Source organism: Pristiophorus japonicus, chromosome 12, assembly GCF_044704955.1.
Source record: "Pristiophorus japonicus isolate sPriJap1 chromosome 12, sPriJap1.hap1, whole genome shotgun sequence".
Lineage (NCBI taxonomy): Eukaryota > Metazoa > Chordata > Chondrichthyes > Pristiophoridae > Pristiophorus > Pristiophorus japonicus.
Genome location: NC_091988.1, coordinates 155,227,173 through 155,245,655, shown reverse-complemented (window position 1 = coordinate 155,245,655; position 18,483 = coordinate 155,227,173). Strand labels below are relative to the sequence as shown.

The window sequence follows — 18,483 nt, the reverse complement described above, 5'->3', positions numbered from 1 at the left end:
TATGTTATGTTCTTATTTCAGTAAAGATTGCATTTTTAATATATCTCTAATACTTGTAATATCTTGTTAGTTTATTCTGGTCCATTTCTTGATGCTTGGGACAGTAAGATTATCAGCAGTGACAAAGTATACGCCACTAATAAAGAAAAAAGAAAGACTTGCATTTATATAGCGCCTTTCACGACCACCGGATGTCTCAAAGCACTTTACAACCAATGAAGTACTTTTGGAGTGTAGTCACTGTTGTAATGGGGGAAACGCAGCAGCCAACTTGCACACAGCAAACTCCCACAAACAGCAATGTAATAATGACCAGATATTTTGATTGAGGGATAAATATTGGCTAGGACACCAGGGAGAACACCGCTGCTCTGCTTCGAAATAGTGCAATGGGATCTTTTACGCCATGTGAGAGGGCAGACTGGGCCTCAGTTTAACATCTCATCTGAAAGACAGCAACTCCAACAGTGCAGCTCTCCCTCAGCACTGCACTGGAGTGTCAGCTTAGATTTTTTGTGCTTAAGTTTCTGGAATGAGACTTGAACCCACAACCTTCTGACTCAGAGGCTCGTGTGATACCCACTGAGCCACAGCTGACACAGTAACATACTCCTGTGTTGATAATGTGCCTATTTATAAATGTATGCGGAGGCAAGGGTAACAAGTTGAAAGATGATTGCATATTTTATGGTCTCTCTGGTCTCTGACACTGCGTCATCCTGGCACCAAATGTGGTCCACAGGACTGGAAGGAGATGGAACGTGTATCACGTTATTGAGACTACCTTTCCTGCCTCTCAAACCAGGCAGTCCTAGCTCCAACAGCATGTTCAGTTTAGAATAAACCACTTTTGGAAGTGTAAAACTGGGAATAAAGTGTAAAGCAAAGATAGCTACCCAGAAAACTCTCCTATAGATTCCCAAATTCTAACACCAAGCTTCAGTGTAGTGAAGGAAAGGCTTTAAATCTTTTCTAAGGGCTGTTCCGAGATTGTGCCCTTCCCAAGCCTTTTGAGTTATCAAAATGATAAGTAATTATGTATCTGGGTAATACTCTTTTTCATTTTGCAAACAGCTGTGGCCTTTGGGCAACCTTCATTTTTCCCCAGTGTTAACTTGTATTCCAGGAATTCAGAAACTAACTGTGAATTACTATTTACGGAACAAGCAGTAAGCAAGGCCGTACTCATCCTTGGCTATGATCACTTTTGATTGAACAATGCCACCGAAGGTAGCAGAGCTGCATGGGGTAGCAATTTCCTCAGGCAAGTTTTGGAATCAAGTGCCTTCAAAGTCTTTTGAACAGAGAGACTTCTCAAAGAGACGAGCCCCGAGTCATAGTTCTTTATTCTCATTTTATGCATTAATCTTGTCAAATCAATACTTGTGTCCTTTACCTGATGACATTCAGTGTATTTTATGAGCTGACTGGCATATTTTGCTATGTGTAGCTTTGGAATAACTAAATTCATACTGATGCTTTGCTGAAGGTTAAGGAAAGTCAGAAAATGCTGTCCTTTTGTCTGTACAATTGAGTCAGAAATGGCACTTGTGGGGTCTCCAGTATCTATAATCTTGGAAGTAATGATCATGAGCATCTACTGTTGTGTATTGTAGGATTTCCTACGGTATGATTTCAGTAACAAGATTAAAGAGCAGCTGGCTTGAGCAATCTGAGGTCAAATGTAATTTGATATGGAAAACATTTCTAATTGTACAGCAAGACGTCAGAATAATGTACAATGCTTATGATAACTGAACTGGGAAAATGGTTTGGAAAATAGATTAAACTTTGCAGTGATACATCAGTGGCTGCACATATACTTTACTGTATGTAAATTGTGAGCAAAAAGCCAGAATTCATTGCTTGAACTGCAGTAAATTTAAATATTTGGAAGGTTGATAAGAATACTAAATCACAGAAAGCATGAAAATTATGATGGAAATTAGTTTTCCACAATGCAGATACAATACAGTACCAAGAGGAAGGATAAACAATTACTGGCAGTGACAGTTCCTTTCTCAAAGTGATAAGGCAGGATCACCTCCAAATCTTGATCTGCAAAAGGTTGTAATTAAAGGTATTTAATTTTATTCTCTGATTGTGTAAGTGTAGGTCCCTTTGCAATTAATACTGAATCATACACCTTGACCTGGCATATGCATTATTGATGGTATTTGGAACCTAACATTAAAAGATACAGTTCAATTGTATTTATTATTGATATCTGTTCTGCTGAAGTAATTCCTAATAATTAGAACTGAAATTCCTTTTGGAATTACCTGCTTCAACATCAACAGTCCGGATCTCAACTAGTTCATGAGTCATGTCATCAAACTGGCAACAACATATATCTGCTATTTACTTTCAAATTCATGAGCTATACATGAGCAACAAAGCAACAAGATGCATTCATGGATTAATTATTTTTCAAAATGTTTTGAACTTTCAGTCATATCATTGAAGTAAAAATACAAATTACTTTCAGCAACATAGCTCTTACAGCAGATGCTAAACCAAGTTCGGCACACACAGCTGTCCTTTATATCCCAAAAGAACAAATTGACACAGCAAACTAAAAAGCCAAATACATTCTGTGCAAATTAGTTATATTTGATCGTCCATCTTTGCTCTTCTCAGCTTGATGAGATTGTGTTTATTATTGATAGATGAGATTAGAAATTATATAACCACATTAAAAATGAAAGGAGAAATATTAAATAAATTAATCAAACACATTTTAAAATAATCTAGGGAATAGATGGCAAAGGGACTATTACACATATTTAATAATTTGTTAGAAAAAGGTGTAGTGCCAGAGGACTGGCGGATAGCTGATGTTACAGCTATTTTTAAGAAGGGAGATTGAACATGTCCAGGGAACTAAAGACCAGTCAGCTTAACATCGGTGGCAGGAAAGATTATGGAATCCCTACTAAAGGAGAAAATGGAAAAACATCTAGAAACCAAAAATATAATAGTGAATAGTCAGCATGGATTTCAAAAGGGAAAGTCAAACTCATTGAATTCTATGAAAAGGTAACAGAGAGCATAGAGAAGAGTAATGCAATAGATGTAATGTATCTAGATTTCAAAAAGGACTTCGATAAGATACCACATAATAGACTAATGAATATGGTCAGAGCATGCGGAGTCAGCGGACAAGTAGCAGAATGGATAACTAATATAAAAACAGAAAATGCTGGAAATTGCAGTGGGTCAGGCAGCATCTGTGGAGAAAAGGAGAGTTAACGTTTTGGGTCAATGACCCCTCGTCAGACCAATTCTGATGAAAGTTCATCGACCCGAAACACTAACTCTCTTTCTTTCCACAGATGCTGCCTGACCCATTGAGATTTCCAGCATTTTCTGTTTTTATTTCAGATTCCAGCATCTGCAATATTTTGTGTTAGAATGGATAACTAGCTAGCTGCAGACAGAAAACAGAGAGTAAAGGATAGCTGTTCTGAGTGGCAAAAGGTGGGACGTGGTCAGTACTAGGACCACTGTTGTTCACAATTTATATTAATGATTTAGATTTTGGAATCCAAAACACAATATCTAAATTTGCAGATGATGCTAAATTGGGGGCGAGGGGGTGAGATAGTCAACACTGAGGAGGACGGCAACAAATTACAAGACAATGTTAATAATCTGGCAGAATGGGCAAATAATTGGGAAATGAATTTTAACATAGGTAAGTGTGAGGCATTACATTTTGGTAAGAAAAATAAGGAGGTCACATATTACTTGGTAAATACGATTCTAAATCGGAGCAAAGGGATCTGGGAGTACAAATACACAAATCACTAAAAGTTGCGACTCAGGTTAATGAGGTCATAAAGACAGCAAACCAAGCACTTCGGGTGTATTTCTTTAGGGATAAAATTAAAAAGTAGAGAGGTTATACTAAATTTGTATTGAACCTTGGTTAGATTACACTTGGGAGTATTGTGTACTGGTCTGGTCACTGTATCATATGGAGACACCAGACAAGGTGCAAAAAAGATTTTAAAAGATGATACCAGAACTGTGAGATTATACCTTTACGGGAAAGGATGATCAGCCTGAAAAAGGAGAAGGCTGAGGAGTGCCATAATAGAGTTCTTTAAAATTATGAAAGGTTTTTGTCATGTTTGTAACCTTCACATAACTGTAACCAATATGTAACAACACTGTACACTGTATACGACTGTGAAATACACACCTTGACCACAGGGGGTGAACTTGTGGGAGATACTCCTTACCTGGCCAGTCAGGTACTTAAAGGGAGGTGCCACACAGGCTCAGCACTTCTTGGTCCGGGGAATAAAGGTGCAGGTCATGAGTGACCTTGTCTGCAGTATATCCCTCGTGTGAATATGTTCTAGAGTTGAGAACTCTACATCTGGCGACGAGAAACGGGAATCACTGAACCACAAGGATGGCCACCGGTAGCACAGAGGAATGTTACTGTGTGGGTGAGCACTGGGACGATTTTGTGGAGCGACTCCAGCAGACCTTTGTCACAAAGGACTGGCTGGGAGTGAAAGCGGCTGACAAGCGCAGGGCGCATCTACTGACAAGCTGCGGGGCAAAAACGTACACGCTGATGAAAGACCTGCTTGCACCTCTCAAGCCGGCCGACAAGTCCTTCGAAGAGCTCAGCCAGCTGATCAGCGAACACCTGAAACCGGTGAGCAGTGTACACATGGCCCGGCACCGGTTCTACACACACTGGCGTCGGGAAGGGCAAAACATTTCGGACTTCGTTGCAGACCTGAGATGCTTGGCCAGCTTCTGTAAGTTCACAGATGCCTGCAGGGGGGAGATGTTAAAGGATTTTTTCATTGAGGTCATTAGTCATGTCGCTATTTTTAGGAAGTTTTATTGAGTACAAGAACTTGACTTTGGAAAGGGCAGCTTTGATAGCTCAGACCTCCTTGGCGGGGGAAGAGGAGACGATGATAATTTACACAAGCAGCCCTCATTTTAACATTGCGATGAACCTGGGAGTTAATGTTGTAAAAGTGATACAGAACCCCGCAGGCAGGCAAGGGCAATTCGACACTGCCCAGGCAGGCAGGCAAGGGCAATTCGACACCGCCCAGGCAGCAACAGACTCTAGGGTGGGACAGCAACAGAGACAATGGCAAGAGGATCGGCAGTTCACGCCATCAAGAGGAACAATGCGTCCCGTGATGGGACCATTGACACTTACCAACAGAATGCTTAGAAACAACCAAGGGGACAATCAGAGAGGTATGCCTGGTAACAGCCCCTTTGTGAACAACAATCTCAGCCAATGCTGGAGATGCGGGGGTAGACATACTGCTAAAAGCTGCAGGTTCCAGCAATATACCTGTAGGATTTGTAATGTTAGTGGACACTTGGCCAGGATGTGCAAAAAGGCTGTGGCGAGGCTAATCTGCGAGACAGAGGAAACAGACGAGGGATCTGCAATGCAGAATGATGCCTGGGGCGAAGCCATGGATGCTGAGGTTCAGAGGGTTCATGTGGCTGACGTCCGCAGCTCATACACCAAAACGCCACCCATGATGATGAAAGTTTTATTGAATGGCATGGAGCTGGATACGGGAGCCAGCCAGTTCCTCATGAGCGTCCAACAATTTGAGAGACATTGACCACACAGAGCTAGCAGGCCCAAACAGGAATGCATTGACACGCAGCTACGCACGTAAACCAAAGAAACCATCCCAATGCTAGGCAGTGCAAACCTGGTTGTAACACACAATGGATCACAGAACCACCTGCCACTCTGGATTGTTCCAGGAAATGGCCCCGCGCTTTTGGGAAGGAGCTGGCTAGCCGAGATGAACTGGAAATGGGGAGATGTGCACGCCATTTCGTCTGTGGAGTGAAGTTCATGCTCGCAGGTCCTTCAAAAATTCAGGTCACTGTTTCAACCCGGTGTCGGAATGTTCAAGAGCACCAAAGTAGTGATACACCTCACCCCGGATGCTAGACCAGTGCACTACAAAGTCAGAGCGGTGCCGTATGTGATGCGTGAGAAAATTGAGAGTGAATTGGACAGACTGCTCAGAGAGAGCATAATTTCGCCCATTGAATTCAGTGACTGGGCAAGCCCCATCATTCCTGTCCTTAAAGCGGATGGCTCGGCCAGGATCTGCAGCAACTACAAAGCCACCATCAACCAAGTGTCACTGCAGGACTATAAGAACATAAGAACATAAGAACATAAGAATTAGGAATGGGAGTAGGCCATCGAGCCCCTTGAGCCTGCTCCGCCATTCAATAAGATCATGGCTGATCTGGCCGTGGACTCAGCTCCACTTACCTGCCCGCTCCCCATAACCCTTAATTCCCTTATTGGTTAAAAATCTATCTATCTGTGACTTGAATACATTCAATTCGCTAGCCTCAACTGCTTCTTTGGGCAGAGAATTCCACAGATTCACAACCTCTGGGAGAAGAAATTCCTTCTCAACTCGGTTTTAAATTGGCTCCCCCATATTTTGAGGTTGTGCCCCCTAGTTCTAGTCTCCCCGACCAGTGGAAACAACCTCTCTGCCTCTGTCTTGTCTATCCCTTTCATTATTTTAAATGTTTCTATAAGATCACCCCTCATCCTTCTGAACTCCAACGAGTAAAGACCCAGTCTACTCAATCTATCATCATAAGGTAACCCCCTCATCTCCGGAATCAGCCTCGTGAATCGTCTCTGTACCCCCTCCAAAGCCAGTATATCCTTCCTTAAGTAAGATGACCAAAACTGCACGCAGTACTCCAGGTGCGGCCTTACCAATACCCTATACAGTTGCAGCAGGACCTCCCTGCTTTTGTACTCCATCCTTCTCGCAATGAAGGCCAACATTCCATTCGCCTTCCTGATTACCTGCTGCACCTGCAAACTAACTTTTTGGGATTCATGCACAAGGACCTCCAGGTCCTTCTGCACCTCAGCATGTTGTAATTTCTCCCCATTCAAATAATATTCCCTTTTACTGTTTTTTTTCCCAAGGTGGATGACCTCACACTTTCCGACATTGTATTCCATCTGCCAAACCTTAGCCCATTCGCTTAAATCTCTTTGCAGCCTCTCTGTGTCCTCTACACAACCCGCTTTCCCACTAAATCTTTGTGTCCTGCTCCCGAGAGCGGAGGACCTTTTTGCCACGTTGGCAGGTGGCAAGCTGTTCACTAAGTTGGACCTCACCTCGGCCGACATGACTCAGGAACTGGCTGAAGAATCCAAGCTTCTGACCACCATCACGACGCACAAGGGTCTATTCATCTACAACAGGTGTCCATTTGGCATTCGTTCAGCGGCCGCAATCTTCCAGAGGAACATGGAAAGCTTGCTCAAATCCATTTCCAGCACAATCGTATTCCAAGACGACATCCTAATAACGGATTGCGGCACCGAGGAACACCTCCACAACCTGGAGGAGGTGCTACGCCTACTGGACCAGGTAGGCCTGCGGCTGAAAAAGGCCAAGTGTGTGTTTTTGGCCCCAGAGGTCGAGTTTTTGGGCAGGAGGGTTGCCGCAGATGGGATCCGGCCTACCGAATCCAAAACGGAGGTGATCCGTCGAGCGCCCTGGCCTGGCAACACATCAGAGTTGCGATCGTTCCTGGGACTTTTGAACTATTTCGGGCACTTCCTGCCTAACTTAAGCACATTGTTGGAGCCGTTACATGTGCTTTTGCGTAAGGGTTGTGACTGGTTCTGGGGGGACTGTCAGGAATGGGCTTTCAACAGGGCGCAGAGCCTGCTTTGTTCTAACAAACTGTTGACTTTGTATGGCCCCTGTAAAAAACTAGTTTTAACATGCGATGCATCATCATACGGGGTTGGATGTGTGTTGCAGCAGGGAAGTTATGACGGCCGACTACAACCAGTGGCTTATGCCTCCAGGTCGCTCTCCCAGGCAGAGCGTGGGTAACGCATGGTCGAAAAAGAAGCACTCGCTTGCATTTACGGTGTGAAAAAGATGTACCAGTATCTTTTCGGCAGACTGTTCGAGTTAGAAATGGATCATAAGCCATTAACATCCCTGTTGTCCGACAGCAAGGCTGTCAATGCCAATGTGTTAGCTCGCATACAGCGATGGCCTCTCACGCTAGCTGCGTATGACTACACCATACGGCACCGGCCAGGCACCGAAAATTGCGCTGATGCGCTCAGCAGGCTTCCTCTCTGGCCACCACCGAGGGGGCAGCGGAGCAAAGCGATGAGATGGTCATAGCCGTTGAGGTTTTTGACACCGCAGGCTCCCCCATCACAGCCCGCCTGATCAAACTCTGGACCAACAGAGATCCCCTCCTATCCATGATAAAGAAATGTGTCCTGATGGGGGATTGGGCGCCCACACACGGGGCATGCCCCGAGGAGGTCAGACCGTTTCACAGACGGATGGATGAGCTCTCCATTCAAGCTGACTGCCTACTATGGGGCAGCTGGGTAGTCATGCCCCAGAAAGGAAGGGAAGCATTCATCAGGGAACTCCACAGCGAGCACCCTGGCATTGTGCTAATGAAGGCCATTGCCCGGTCACATGTATGGTGGCCGGGGATTGACTCAGACCTGGAACACTGGGTTCGCAGGTGCATGACGTGTGCCCAGCTGGGCAATGCCCCCAGGGAGGCCCCGCTCAGCCTGTGGCCCTGGCCCACTAGGCCATGGTCACGCATCCACATGGACTATGTGGAGCCGTTCATGGGAAAAATGTTCTTGATTGTCGTCGATGCATACCCGAAATAGATCGAGTGCATCATATTGAACTCGTGCACGACATCCATCACCGTGGAGAGTCTGCGCACGGTTTTCGCGACCCACGGCTTGTCGGACATTCTGGTCAGCGACAATGGCCCGTGTTTCACCAGCCATGAATGCCAGGAGTTCATGTCAGGTAATGGCATTAAACACATTTGGACGGCGCCATTCAAGCCGGCTTCCAATGGCCAGGCAGAACGTGCGGTCCAAGTCATAAAACAAGGCACGCTCCGTATCCAGGGACCCTCTCTTCAGTACCACCTATCGCGCCTCCTGCTGGCCTACAGGTTCAAGCCGGCTTCCAATGGCCAGGCAGAACGTGCGGTCCAAGTCATAAAACAAGGCACGCTCCATATCCAGGGACCCTCTCTTCAGTACCACCTATCGCGCCTCCTGCTGGCCTACAGGTCCCGCCCGCACTCGCTCACGGGAGCTCCGCCAGCGGAACTCCTCATGAAACGCACGCTCAAAATGCGGTTGTCCCTCATTCACCCAAGCCTGGCAGACATTGTTGAGGGCAAGCGGCAGTCCCAAACCGAGTGCCATGATCGTAACTCAAGGGGGAGGTGTATAGAAATGGATGACCCGGTATTTGTGCTTAACCATGCACTAGGACCCAAGTGGCTTGAGGGCACCGTAATTGGTAAAGAGGGGAATAGTGTCATAGTGTTCAGACTAAACAATGGGCAGATATGCCGCAAACATCTGGACCAGGTAAAGAAATGGTTCAGCAGGGACACTGAGGAACCTGAAATAGACCACGGGATGTCAACCACACCACTGCCAGTGAACGAGCAACAAGGACAGTCAACAACATGCACAGTCCCTGCGGCCAGCCCGGACAGGCCGGAACCAACTCAGGCAACAGACGCATACCAGGGCTCAACCACCAGAGCCACAACTGCGGCGCTCCACGAGAGAGCGTCGACCGCCTGAAAAACTCAATCTTTGACCCAAAGGCATGAGGGGGCAGGTGATGTCATGTTTGTAACCTTCACATAACTGTAACCAATATGTAACAACACTGTACACTGTATACAACTGTGAAATACACACCTTGACCACAGGGGGTGAACTTGTGGGAGACACTCCTTGCCTGGCCAGCCAGGTACTTAAACGGAGGTTCCACGCAGGCTCAGCACTCCTTGGTCTGGGGAATAAAGGTGCAGGTCATGAGTGACCTTGTCTGCAGTATATGCCTCATGTGAATATGTTCTCGAGTTGAGAACTCTACAATTTTGCTGGAGTAGACACATTTGTGGGGAAGAGTAAAACTAGGGAATTCAGCAGAAGCTTCTTTATCCAGAGAGTGGTGAGAATGTGGAACTCGCTACCATGGGGAGTAGTTGAGGCAAATAGTATAGATGCATTTAAGGGGAGGCTAAATCAGCATACAAGGAAGAAGGGAATAGAGGGTGTTACTGATAGAGTTAGATGAGATTGGATGGGAGGAGGCTCGAGTGGAACATAAATGCTGGCATGGACTAGTTGAGCTAACTGTTCTTTTTCTGTGCTATATATTCTATGCAATTCTCTGAAATTAGGACAATTGAAGACATTTTCTCTGTCTTTTCTCCCCACTTTCCCCACACCCTGCCCACCACCGACCCCCTCATGCCACTTTCTTGTCAATCTCGAGGCCATTGTAAACAGTTTCTCAGAGTTCAAATTATTGATGCTCTTAAGGATCGTTAATGCTTCAATATGACCCCTTCTTTGTCTTGTATAGTTAAATGATCCAATTTCTTGCCATTATTATAATTGTGTTGAATAGATCTGTGTTAACTGACAATGGTTGCTGTTTAGGATTGACAAGTGCTCCTACGATACCATACTACTAAACTAGCTAAATCTTTAGCAATAATTTTGGCTGTTGCCAGTAACTCAGCCTAACATTCAATCACATATATAAAGTATGCAGTAGTAATGTGCCAGACAAGTTTGTAACTTTCACTATGTTCAGTCATATATTTTCATCTGAACCATCCTTACTCTATTTGACACAATATTTTGCAATGAATATATTTAAATTGAGAACATTATATATTTACTTTAGCATATGAGTGGCAGAAATTAAATTAGTGGACTGATACTAGTATTTATATAGATCCATTGTCACATTTTGAGAGATTTTCACAATTTTTCTACAGAAAGGAATTGACAAAGAGTTAAGGTTCAATTTTGAAGCAAAGTTTATTTATGCACACAAAAACCCACTGATACAAAAGGTAATATGAATGCTAAGGAGCTAGGCACTGATTTTTATCCCCACTCGGCTAAAAACAACAAGAAATTTGTTAGCCTTTCTTTGGTAATCGATAAGCACCTCACACCCATTTTGTTGGGACATCTCTCCTCTTGGGCCTTTGGCAGGGTTGTCTGGCACAGGCATTCCTCTCTGGTTGTAAGCACAGCGAGATACATTTTTATTAAAGTGCAGTATGTGTTAGTATGAAGTGCTGATTGCTGCTAAGAAGAATTTGTAGTAGAGTATTATGAGCACACTTCTTAGATTTGTTAAATGGGAAAATTTAGAGCATAAAATGTTTAAGTGTGATTTATTTCCTCAGAAATATCAGTTACTTATTTAAGTAATAAGTCAAAACTTTCTGACATTGTTTTCTTGCTGAATTATTGCTCATCCGACATCTTTATGGACATAGACCTTTCAGTATAAAAGGGGAGAATGAGTGGATTAAAATAAATTGTAACAAGTAAGCAGAAACCTTTGATGGAGATTATTAATATTGAACATGAAACTCTCTGTGCCACAGGGGGAACCTATTAATATCTGAGTATAAGAAAGAAATATGAACCAAAGTAAACAAAATCCCTGCAGCTTTAAAGACTGGGAATAAAATATAAATGGCAAAGCCCAATAAATATGTATAATCCAAAAAATCCAAAAAGATTCAAATATTAGGTGTCTTGGAATAAATGTCAAGACATTACTGAGGAGCTGTATCAAATATTCTCTTGATTTTATCTTTGGTGTGCAGGACAGCAGCACTAAAGAAAGTAACACTTATCATTTGATTTTTAATGGCCATATTAAGCTTTTTTATGGTAATATTCAGCTGTTTTAGTCTTGTTTGACACAAAGCAACCCCCAGCACTGGTCTCAGAAGATTACCCACTATTACAGTATTTTCATTTTTCAACCGTTCTTCTAAGAGCTGAAAATAATGAAATAATTGCATTTATTAATGAGAGTAATGGATTGTGGAATCGGTGGGTACTAGGATGAGAATTGATGAAGTCATTGACCAGAATTTTCTCCAGGTAGGCAGGTTGGGGGCGGGGGGTCTCCAAGGTGGGCAGGAGACCCAGGAGGCCAGGTTTCCCGCAGTCCTTGACAAATTTGACAGCAGAGCCTGATTTGCATGTGAGGCCTTGGATTCCCACCCGCAGCCATCCAGATTGAGAGGCTGGCTGGCTGGCTATGGATGGGTAGGCCTGCAGACGTCAGCAGTCGGGAATCGGTGATCGGCAGAGGAGGTCAGCCGGGGATCGGGGATCGGGGATGTGGGGGGGTCGGCAGGGGATCATGGGGGGGGAAGGGTTGGGGGGTTGGCTGGTGATCGGGGGTGGGGGGTCGGCTGGGGATCGAGGGGGGGGTGTTTGGCCAGGGATTGGGAGGGGAGGGTCTGCTGGGGATCGTGGGGAGGGGGGGCGGCTGGGGATCAGTTGGGGGGTCGGCCGGGGATCGGGGAGGGTGAAGCTGGGGGAACAGGATCGGGGCCAGCCACCGAAGATTTGTGGCCGACCTCAGTATCATCGGTGGGGTGGGAGGGGATGTGGGAGAGGCCTCACGATGGGGATCGGAGGCCTGAGAAGGTGATCGGAGGCTTCGTGAGGGGATCTCCGATCGCGGGGAGTGGGTTAGTTAGGGACCCTTGATCCAGGAGGTGGGTATAAAGCCACTGACCGCCTGGATGCAGCAGTCTCCACCTTGGTTTAACTGCCGGGTTTCACGTGCAGTTAAATTCAAAATGGAGGGGAAAAAGAGGTTTCCCGCCTTAGTATAATATATAAATTGACGTTCCACCCCCTTGGCAGCGAGTTGGTCACCCACCCTCATCCTGCCCCGTTAAAACCGGCAGTGGTCAGGTTGGAGGCGGGATCCAGTTGGGAATCCTATTTTTAACAATTTAACTGCTGCCACGCTCCAACTTGTTTTTTTTAGTGGAAAATTCCAGCCATTGTGTCTGTGTGACAGAGATTATTATTGCCCTCTATACTCCCTCACATCTTAGCTCCAAAGGTGATTATACAGCAGCAGTTCAGGCTTTACAATGTGTCCTGCTAAATGCTCCAGATAACCGATGGAAGATACTTCATGAGTTTATTTCACAAGCGTGAATGATGGTGATGGGCAAGATTGAATTCTGGGCTCCTCACAAATTAAACAAATCCAGTTCTACAGCCTATACGGCTGAATTATTCTATCCTTTCATGCTTTTGCATATCTAGTTAAGAGGTAAAATGGGCAAACATTGTTGAACAACTTTACCATAATAACAATGGTTCCCATGGCGATAAACCTTCAGGATCTCTTAAGTTGGCGTTCTTTTGATCCTGTAATGCAAGCACATGGAGGAATGGTTAGGTGACTGTGGTCATCAGTTGGAGCATGAATGTTAATGAATGCAGATAGTTAGCTCGTGCGGAGGTGTCTGATATCAGGGTGAATATTTTTTTTAAATTGTGGATAGTAATTTATTCTGTGTTCTTTAGAATCATTACATATTTTTCACTTCTGTGTTTTATGGTGTGACAGCTTTATGACATATAGGGGTCGATTTTCATGTGGTGCATCTCCAGCAGGGTAATCAAGACACCCACCCAATAGAAGTACTGAGAGGCTGACTGATTGATGATCCTCATTTGAATTTCCTAGTTGAGTTGCCCACGTTAATAGTGTTGATTGTCAGCTCACCACTTTGGAGAACAAGATGAAAGATGTCTGTTTAAAGCAAGCTTGCAGCGCTTAACGTGAAGTGTGCATTAAATTCAACAAAAACAAATTAGTGCAATAGTTGGAACCATCTGTGATAGATATCTCTTGCAAGGGCTCCCAGGTTCAATGAGGCAGCATGGAAGTCTTGGTGGAGCAGGAACAGGTGACAGGTCCGCTTCTCCACAAATGGCAAAAAGATGCCCAGGTCGATGCTGTATCAGGCCTGGAAGGAGATGATCTAGAATATCAACACCAGGAACATCGGCCCAGAAATCGCGGTCGGAGGCTTCCCGCGAACGGATGCCTCCGACAGCAAAAAATATTACGCAAATACCTGGTGGTCCCAGAGGAACGAACACTTGCACTCTGAGGCCTAGCTGCACAGCCCAGTGCAGAGACTCACACATCCCAGGAGTGTAAGCACATCCTGGAATCACATGGGCCTGGACCACCAATGAAAACGTAATATTCCCATTGTTAGTAATGGTGAGTTCCGTTTATATGGAGCTGCCATTACTATGAATGGGGATACCTCCAAAAACAAAGAAAATACTTCATATAAATAAAAAAAAACACCTCACTTATTTACAATTAATAGACATTTAATTAAATTAAATGTTTTAGAATTTTTTTTGATTAAAAAACACATTTTATAGTGTTAAAAATAAACTTACCTTAATGGACAGGGTTTTAATTATAAAAATTAGTCATAAGAGGCCACAATTTATTTTCCATCATCCTGAAGCCATATGTACAGTGCCAGAAGAAGTTCAGTGATCTTACTCGGTTAGTAAAGGTAAGAATGATGTCTTACTACCTCTTTTTCTCGGATCAGACCTTGCCATAGCACTTCCACCCCCTTCCTGCTCCTCATGCTTCTCCTCTAATCACAATGAGATACTGCACCGACCCTCCTTTTCATTCTAATCACACCTGATGCCTTTCGAACAGGCACAACTAGCATTCTGCTTTTATCTGATATCAACTGGAATGCATTTTTTCTGCTAACTGCTTTTGCATTGGAGCCATTTTGTTCCACATTACTATCTCCACATCTTGCTCACAACGTGCTGCTCCTCCCTCTCAGCAAAACATTTAGAAGAACCATAAAGTAACTCATTCCTACTCTTCCTGCAGGACAAGCTCACAACACAGAGGAGAAGACTAGAACTGGGACAAAGCCTCCCTGCAAATCTTCACTCAAATGAAAGAGGACACATGGGAGATCATTGGGACAGGCAGCAAGCTTCAGAGACAGGCCAACTACTGCTGGGTGCCTGCTTATTTATCCTACATTTCTCTTTCCAGAAGCAATCACACATACAGGCAGCACGGCAACCTGGTACTGCATTATGTTGCCACTTACCTGCTATTGTGTAACCTTTCCCTTGCTTGCTACCATTGTGTTTCTCCACACGATATGGAGGAGGATCACCATCATGAAGATACACCACTTGCACTTGGCTCCCCAGTTGGGACACAAAGTGAGTTCGAGCAGTCTGCACATGGTTAATAATTTAGCACTAGTGACCTGGAGCTGGTGAGGGTGGACAGGACAGACCAGGAGATGATTGATTGGAAGCAAGTTTGGATCCTTGGTCTGCTGAAGAGGACAGGGAATCAGACTTCAGCAGCCCAGCCTTTTAACAATTGGTTGTCTATGGGCACAAGGCTGCTTCCTGAGCTGCCGCACTATGTTGGAAAGTATGTAGAAGTCCATTTGCAGCTTGTGTGGTGTTCTAGTGTAAAATATCAGCACTCTGCCATGGAGTATATGGTCACCTCTTTGGATGCTGCAGCTGGGCTCGCTGCCCACTATGGCACCAGTACTAACATCTGTGATCCAAGCCCAAACTGGTGCCTGAGCCTCAACATCTTCACCGGCTTCGAAAGGCTCGGGGGACACATTGATGGGAGCTTCATGATATCACCGACAGCCTGTTCTGCTTCTGATCAGTGGGAGTGCTGAGCCGCAGCCTCGTGGAAGTGGCCATGGTACAATGGAAGTGATGCGTATTGCCCTGGCTCATGATGACAGCTACCTCCTCTGCCACAATTCCCTCTACCCATGTCGCTTTTTGTGCCAGGAAGCAAGATGGGCCATTCCTCAGAATTGCACCAAGACTCTTTGTGCAAGATAAGGCTGTCTGCAAACAGCCCTCCTCATTCTTGGACTCTTTGCAGAGCTAGGTGCTGCTCTCTCAAGTTCCCCCACCTGTTGCTGCTGCTGCTCCTCTTCCTCCTCTTCCTCCAGCTGGTAAGGGGTGAGCAACATCATTCCTATCCTTCAGTGAAATGAGCACCCTTCTGTGCTAACAGAATGGTTGAAATGGCACAAAATGCAAAACATAAAAGCAAAATTTCTGCCAGAAAATGCTCTCAGTAAACCTCCTTCAACACGTGAGATTGATATCAATGATATGACCATTTCCAACCTGTCCCACCTGAGCGGGTCGAGCACTGAGTGTTTGCCGTGCTAAAGTCATATTGATGTCATCAGAACTTGATTTGCACACATTACTGAGGCTCTCGCCTCTTTCAATCACACTGGCTGCCAGTGTCTAGGCATTGATGAAAATGGCAGTGGACGGATCAGTAGTTGGAATGGGGCGGTAGGTTCTCTGCTCCAATTTTCGTAGTGCAACTGCCAATTTCTGCCCATAAACAAGGACAAAATCTGGCTCCATAGAAGTTTCAAAGACCCCATGAGACTTGGATTTCTAGTAATCAATCAGTACCTTGCACAGCATGTGGGTAACTTATTGAGAGGGCAGTGCATGGGAGTTGTGGTCAGTGTGATTTGTGTATGTTATTTTTAATTTCACTGTCACATAATGACTGTGGGGATGATGTAAATAACATTCATTGGCTCTATAATAAATGGTCTTTTAACATTTCTGCTCTGGAAAGCCATCTTTGATTGCCTCACTTGCCATCATCCTCTCCACCTTAGTTTACATGTACTGGTAAACAAAACATCTTATTGACAAACATGTATTTCTCTGCCATATTTTGGCAAGTTTCATAGGATATCTTATGTTTCCTAGAGTGCAGTAACCTATTGATGTAAATATTTTACATAAATTATACCATAACTCACAAGTAACAACTCATAAGTGATTTATTAAGTAATCCCTTAACAGTTAGATATTGCACTCCAGAGGTTATTGCATTCTTTTTTCACAATGAAAGCTAATATTTTAAATTATTATTTATTTATCTGAGACATAAAATCAGTCTGTACTTACATGGTAAGTGAAGTGGTTTTGGATGGGAAGGGTGATATCATTGCTCACATTACCCAGAACCACTTGCATAAGATTAGCCCAGGGTAGGTTTTATTGACACAGATATATTTGGGTCTCCCTTAGCTCAAGCCAATACAGCCAGTGGAAGCCAAGCCGAGCCTGCAATAAGATGATTGAGCAGGAACATCAGGATGTGCTACGAGGAAGTATCTCATCTAGAGTACATCACTGCCTATTGTATGATTCCATGAAATGACAACATTTTTACATTGCGTCACCAGTTTAACTAAACACAGCAGCCAGATGCACTGTGCTATCATCTTGTACAACAAATTGTCAGACATAAACTGGCATTCATTCTTTAGCACTGGTTTAACAACGAGTAATATCTCTTAGCAACTGGAAATACAAAGGCATAAGGAACTACTAAAACACCATTTAGCAATAAAACAGTTTGGTGATGTCATGGGTTTCCGCTTGAATATTTAACATGTTGCATCTGACCAATGGGATTAAGATTAGTTGGTTAAGGAACTTTTTAAAATGAAAGGTATTTAGAGTAAATGTTGACAAGTGTATTTAGCACTCAGTCTGATGATTTCCACTGGAAAATGCATGCTTGTGGATGCGGGGTGGGAATAGGGTCTTGTCAGATGAAGTTTTAGCTATTTGGATTGGGGAGGTTTAAAATGCATGGAACTTCATAGCAACTAGTTATATCTTTTGGCCGTGTCTAGTAGCAATGATTATTTCATCAATTTATAGTATATTATAACAATGATTTCTTTTTTAATCTTAGGTCAATCTTATGCTTAATGGAAAACCAGTAATTTCTGCTTTTGCTGGCGATAAGGATGTGACTCGTGAAGCTGCCACTAATGGAGTCCTGCTGTATTTAGAAAAAGAAGATAAAGCATACCTGAAACTGGAGAAAGGTAACCTGGTTGGCGGATGGCAATATTCAACATTTTCTGGCTTCTTAGTTTTCCCTCTGTAAAGCCCAACAAAATATCCTCGAATCCACGCGCATAAGTTTCTTGATATAAACCGGTTGTCCTACATGTTGTTTTTGAGGATCATTTAAAAATCGTGGATCATTGTCCCAAGTATTAATCTGGACTATATCTGGTCGAATGAAGCAAATGCTCTCGGTGGATGTGAATTGTCTGTTATTTTTTTGAACCGCTTTAAAGACCTCTGGAGGGAAAGGAAAGATTTCAACCTCTTATCTGTTCTGTGCAAAGTGAGACAGGACTTAAAGTGGAAAATTGTAAACAAAAGGAAAACACCCTAACTGCAGTTGACGTTAAGATGGAACAGTTTGCCTGCAACATTAGTGACAAATTGTCTGGACTGGATACATCTGTGTACATTCACAAATAATTTTTGCCTTTAACAAGCCTGTCAATGAGGTGAAATGCATTTAACAATGGCTTAAATTTTTGTTCTCTTATTTAATATATCGTAGCGAGGAGGAAAAACATACTAATTTACCATAAATGTATAGTGGATTTGGGATAAAATATGTTCATTACCAT

General features: G+C 43.9%; 1 protein-coding gene across 1 annotated transcript in view; it reads left to right on the top strand.

Annotated features, from left to right (window-relative positions):
• cbln4 (cerebellin 4 precursor) overlaps nucleotides 1-17,942 on the top strand; it is a 159,980-nt gene extending 142,038 nt beyond the window's left edge. The window contains exon 3 of the mRNA XM_070895020.1: nucleotides 17,745-17,942. Coding sequence (XP_070751121.1) covers nucleotides 17,745-17,942 — 198 coding nt within the window. The remainder of the gene's footprint in view (nucleotides 1-17,744) is intronic.
• The last annotated feature ends 541 nt before the right edge of the window (nucleotides 17,943-18,483 follow it).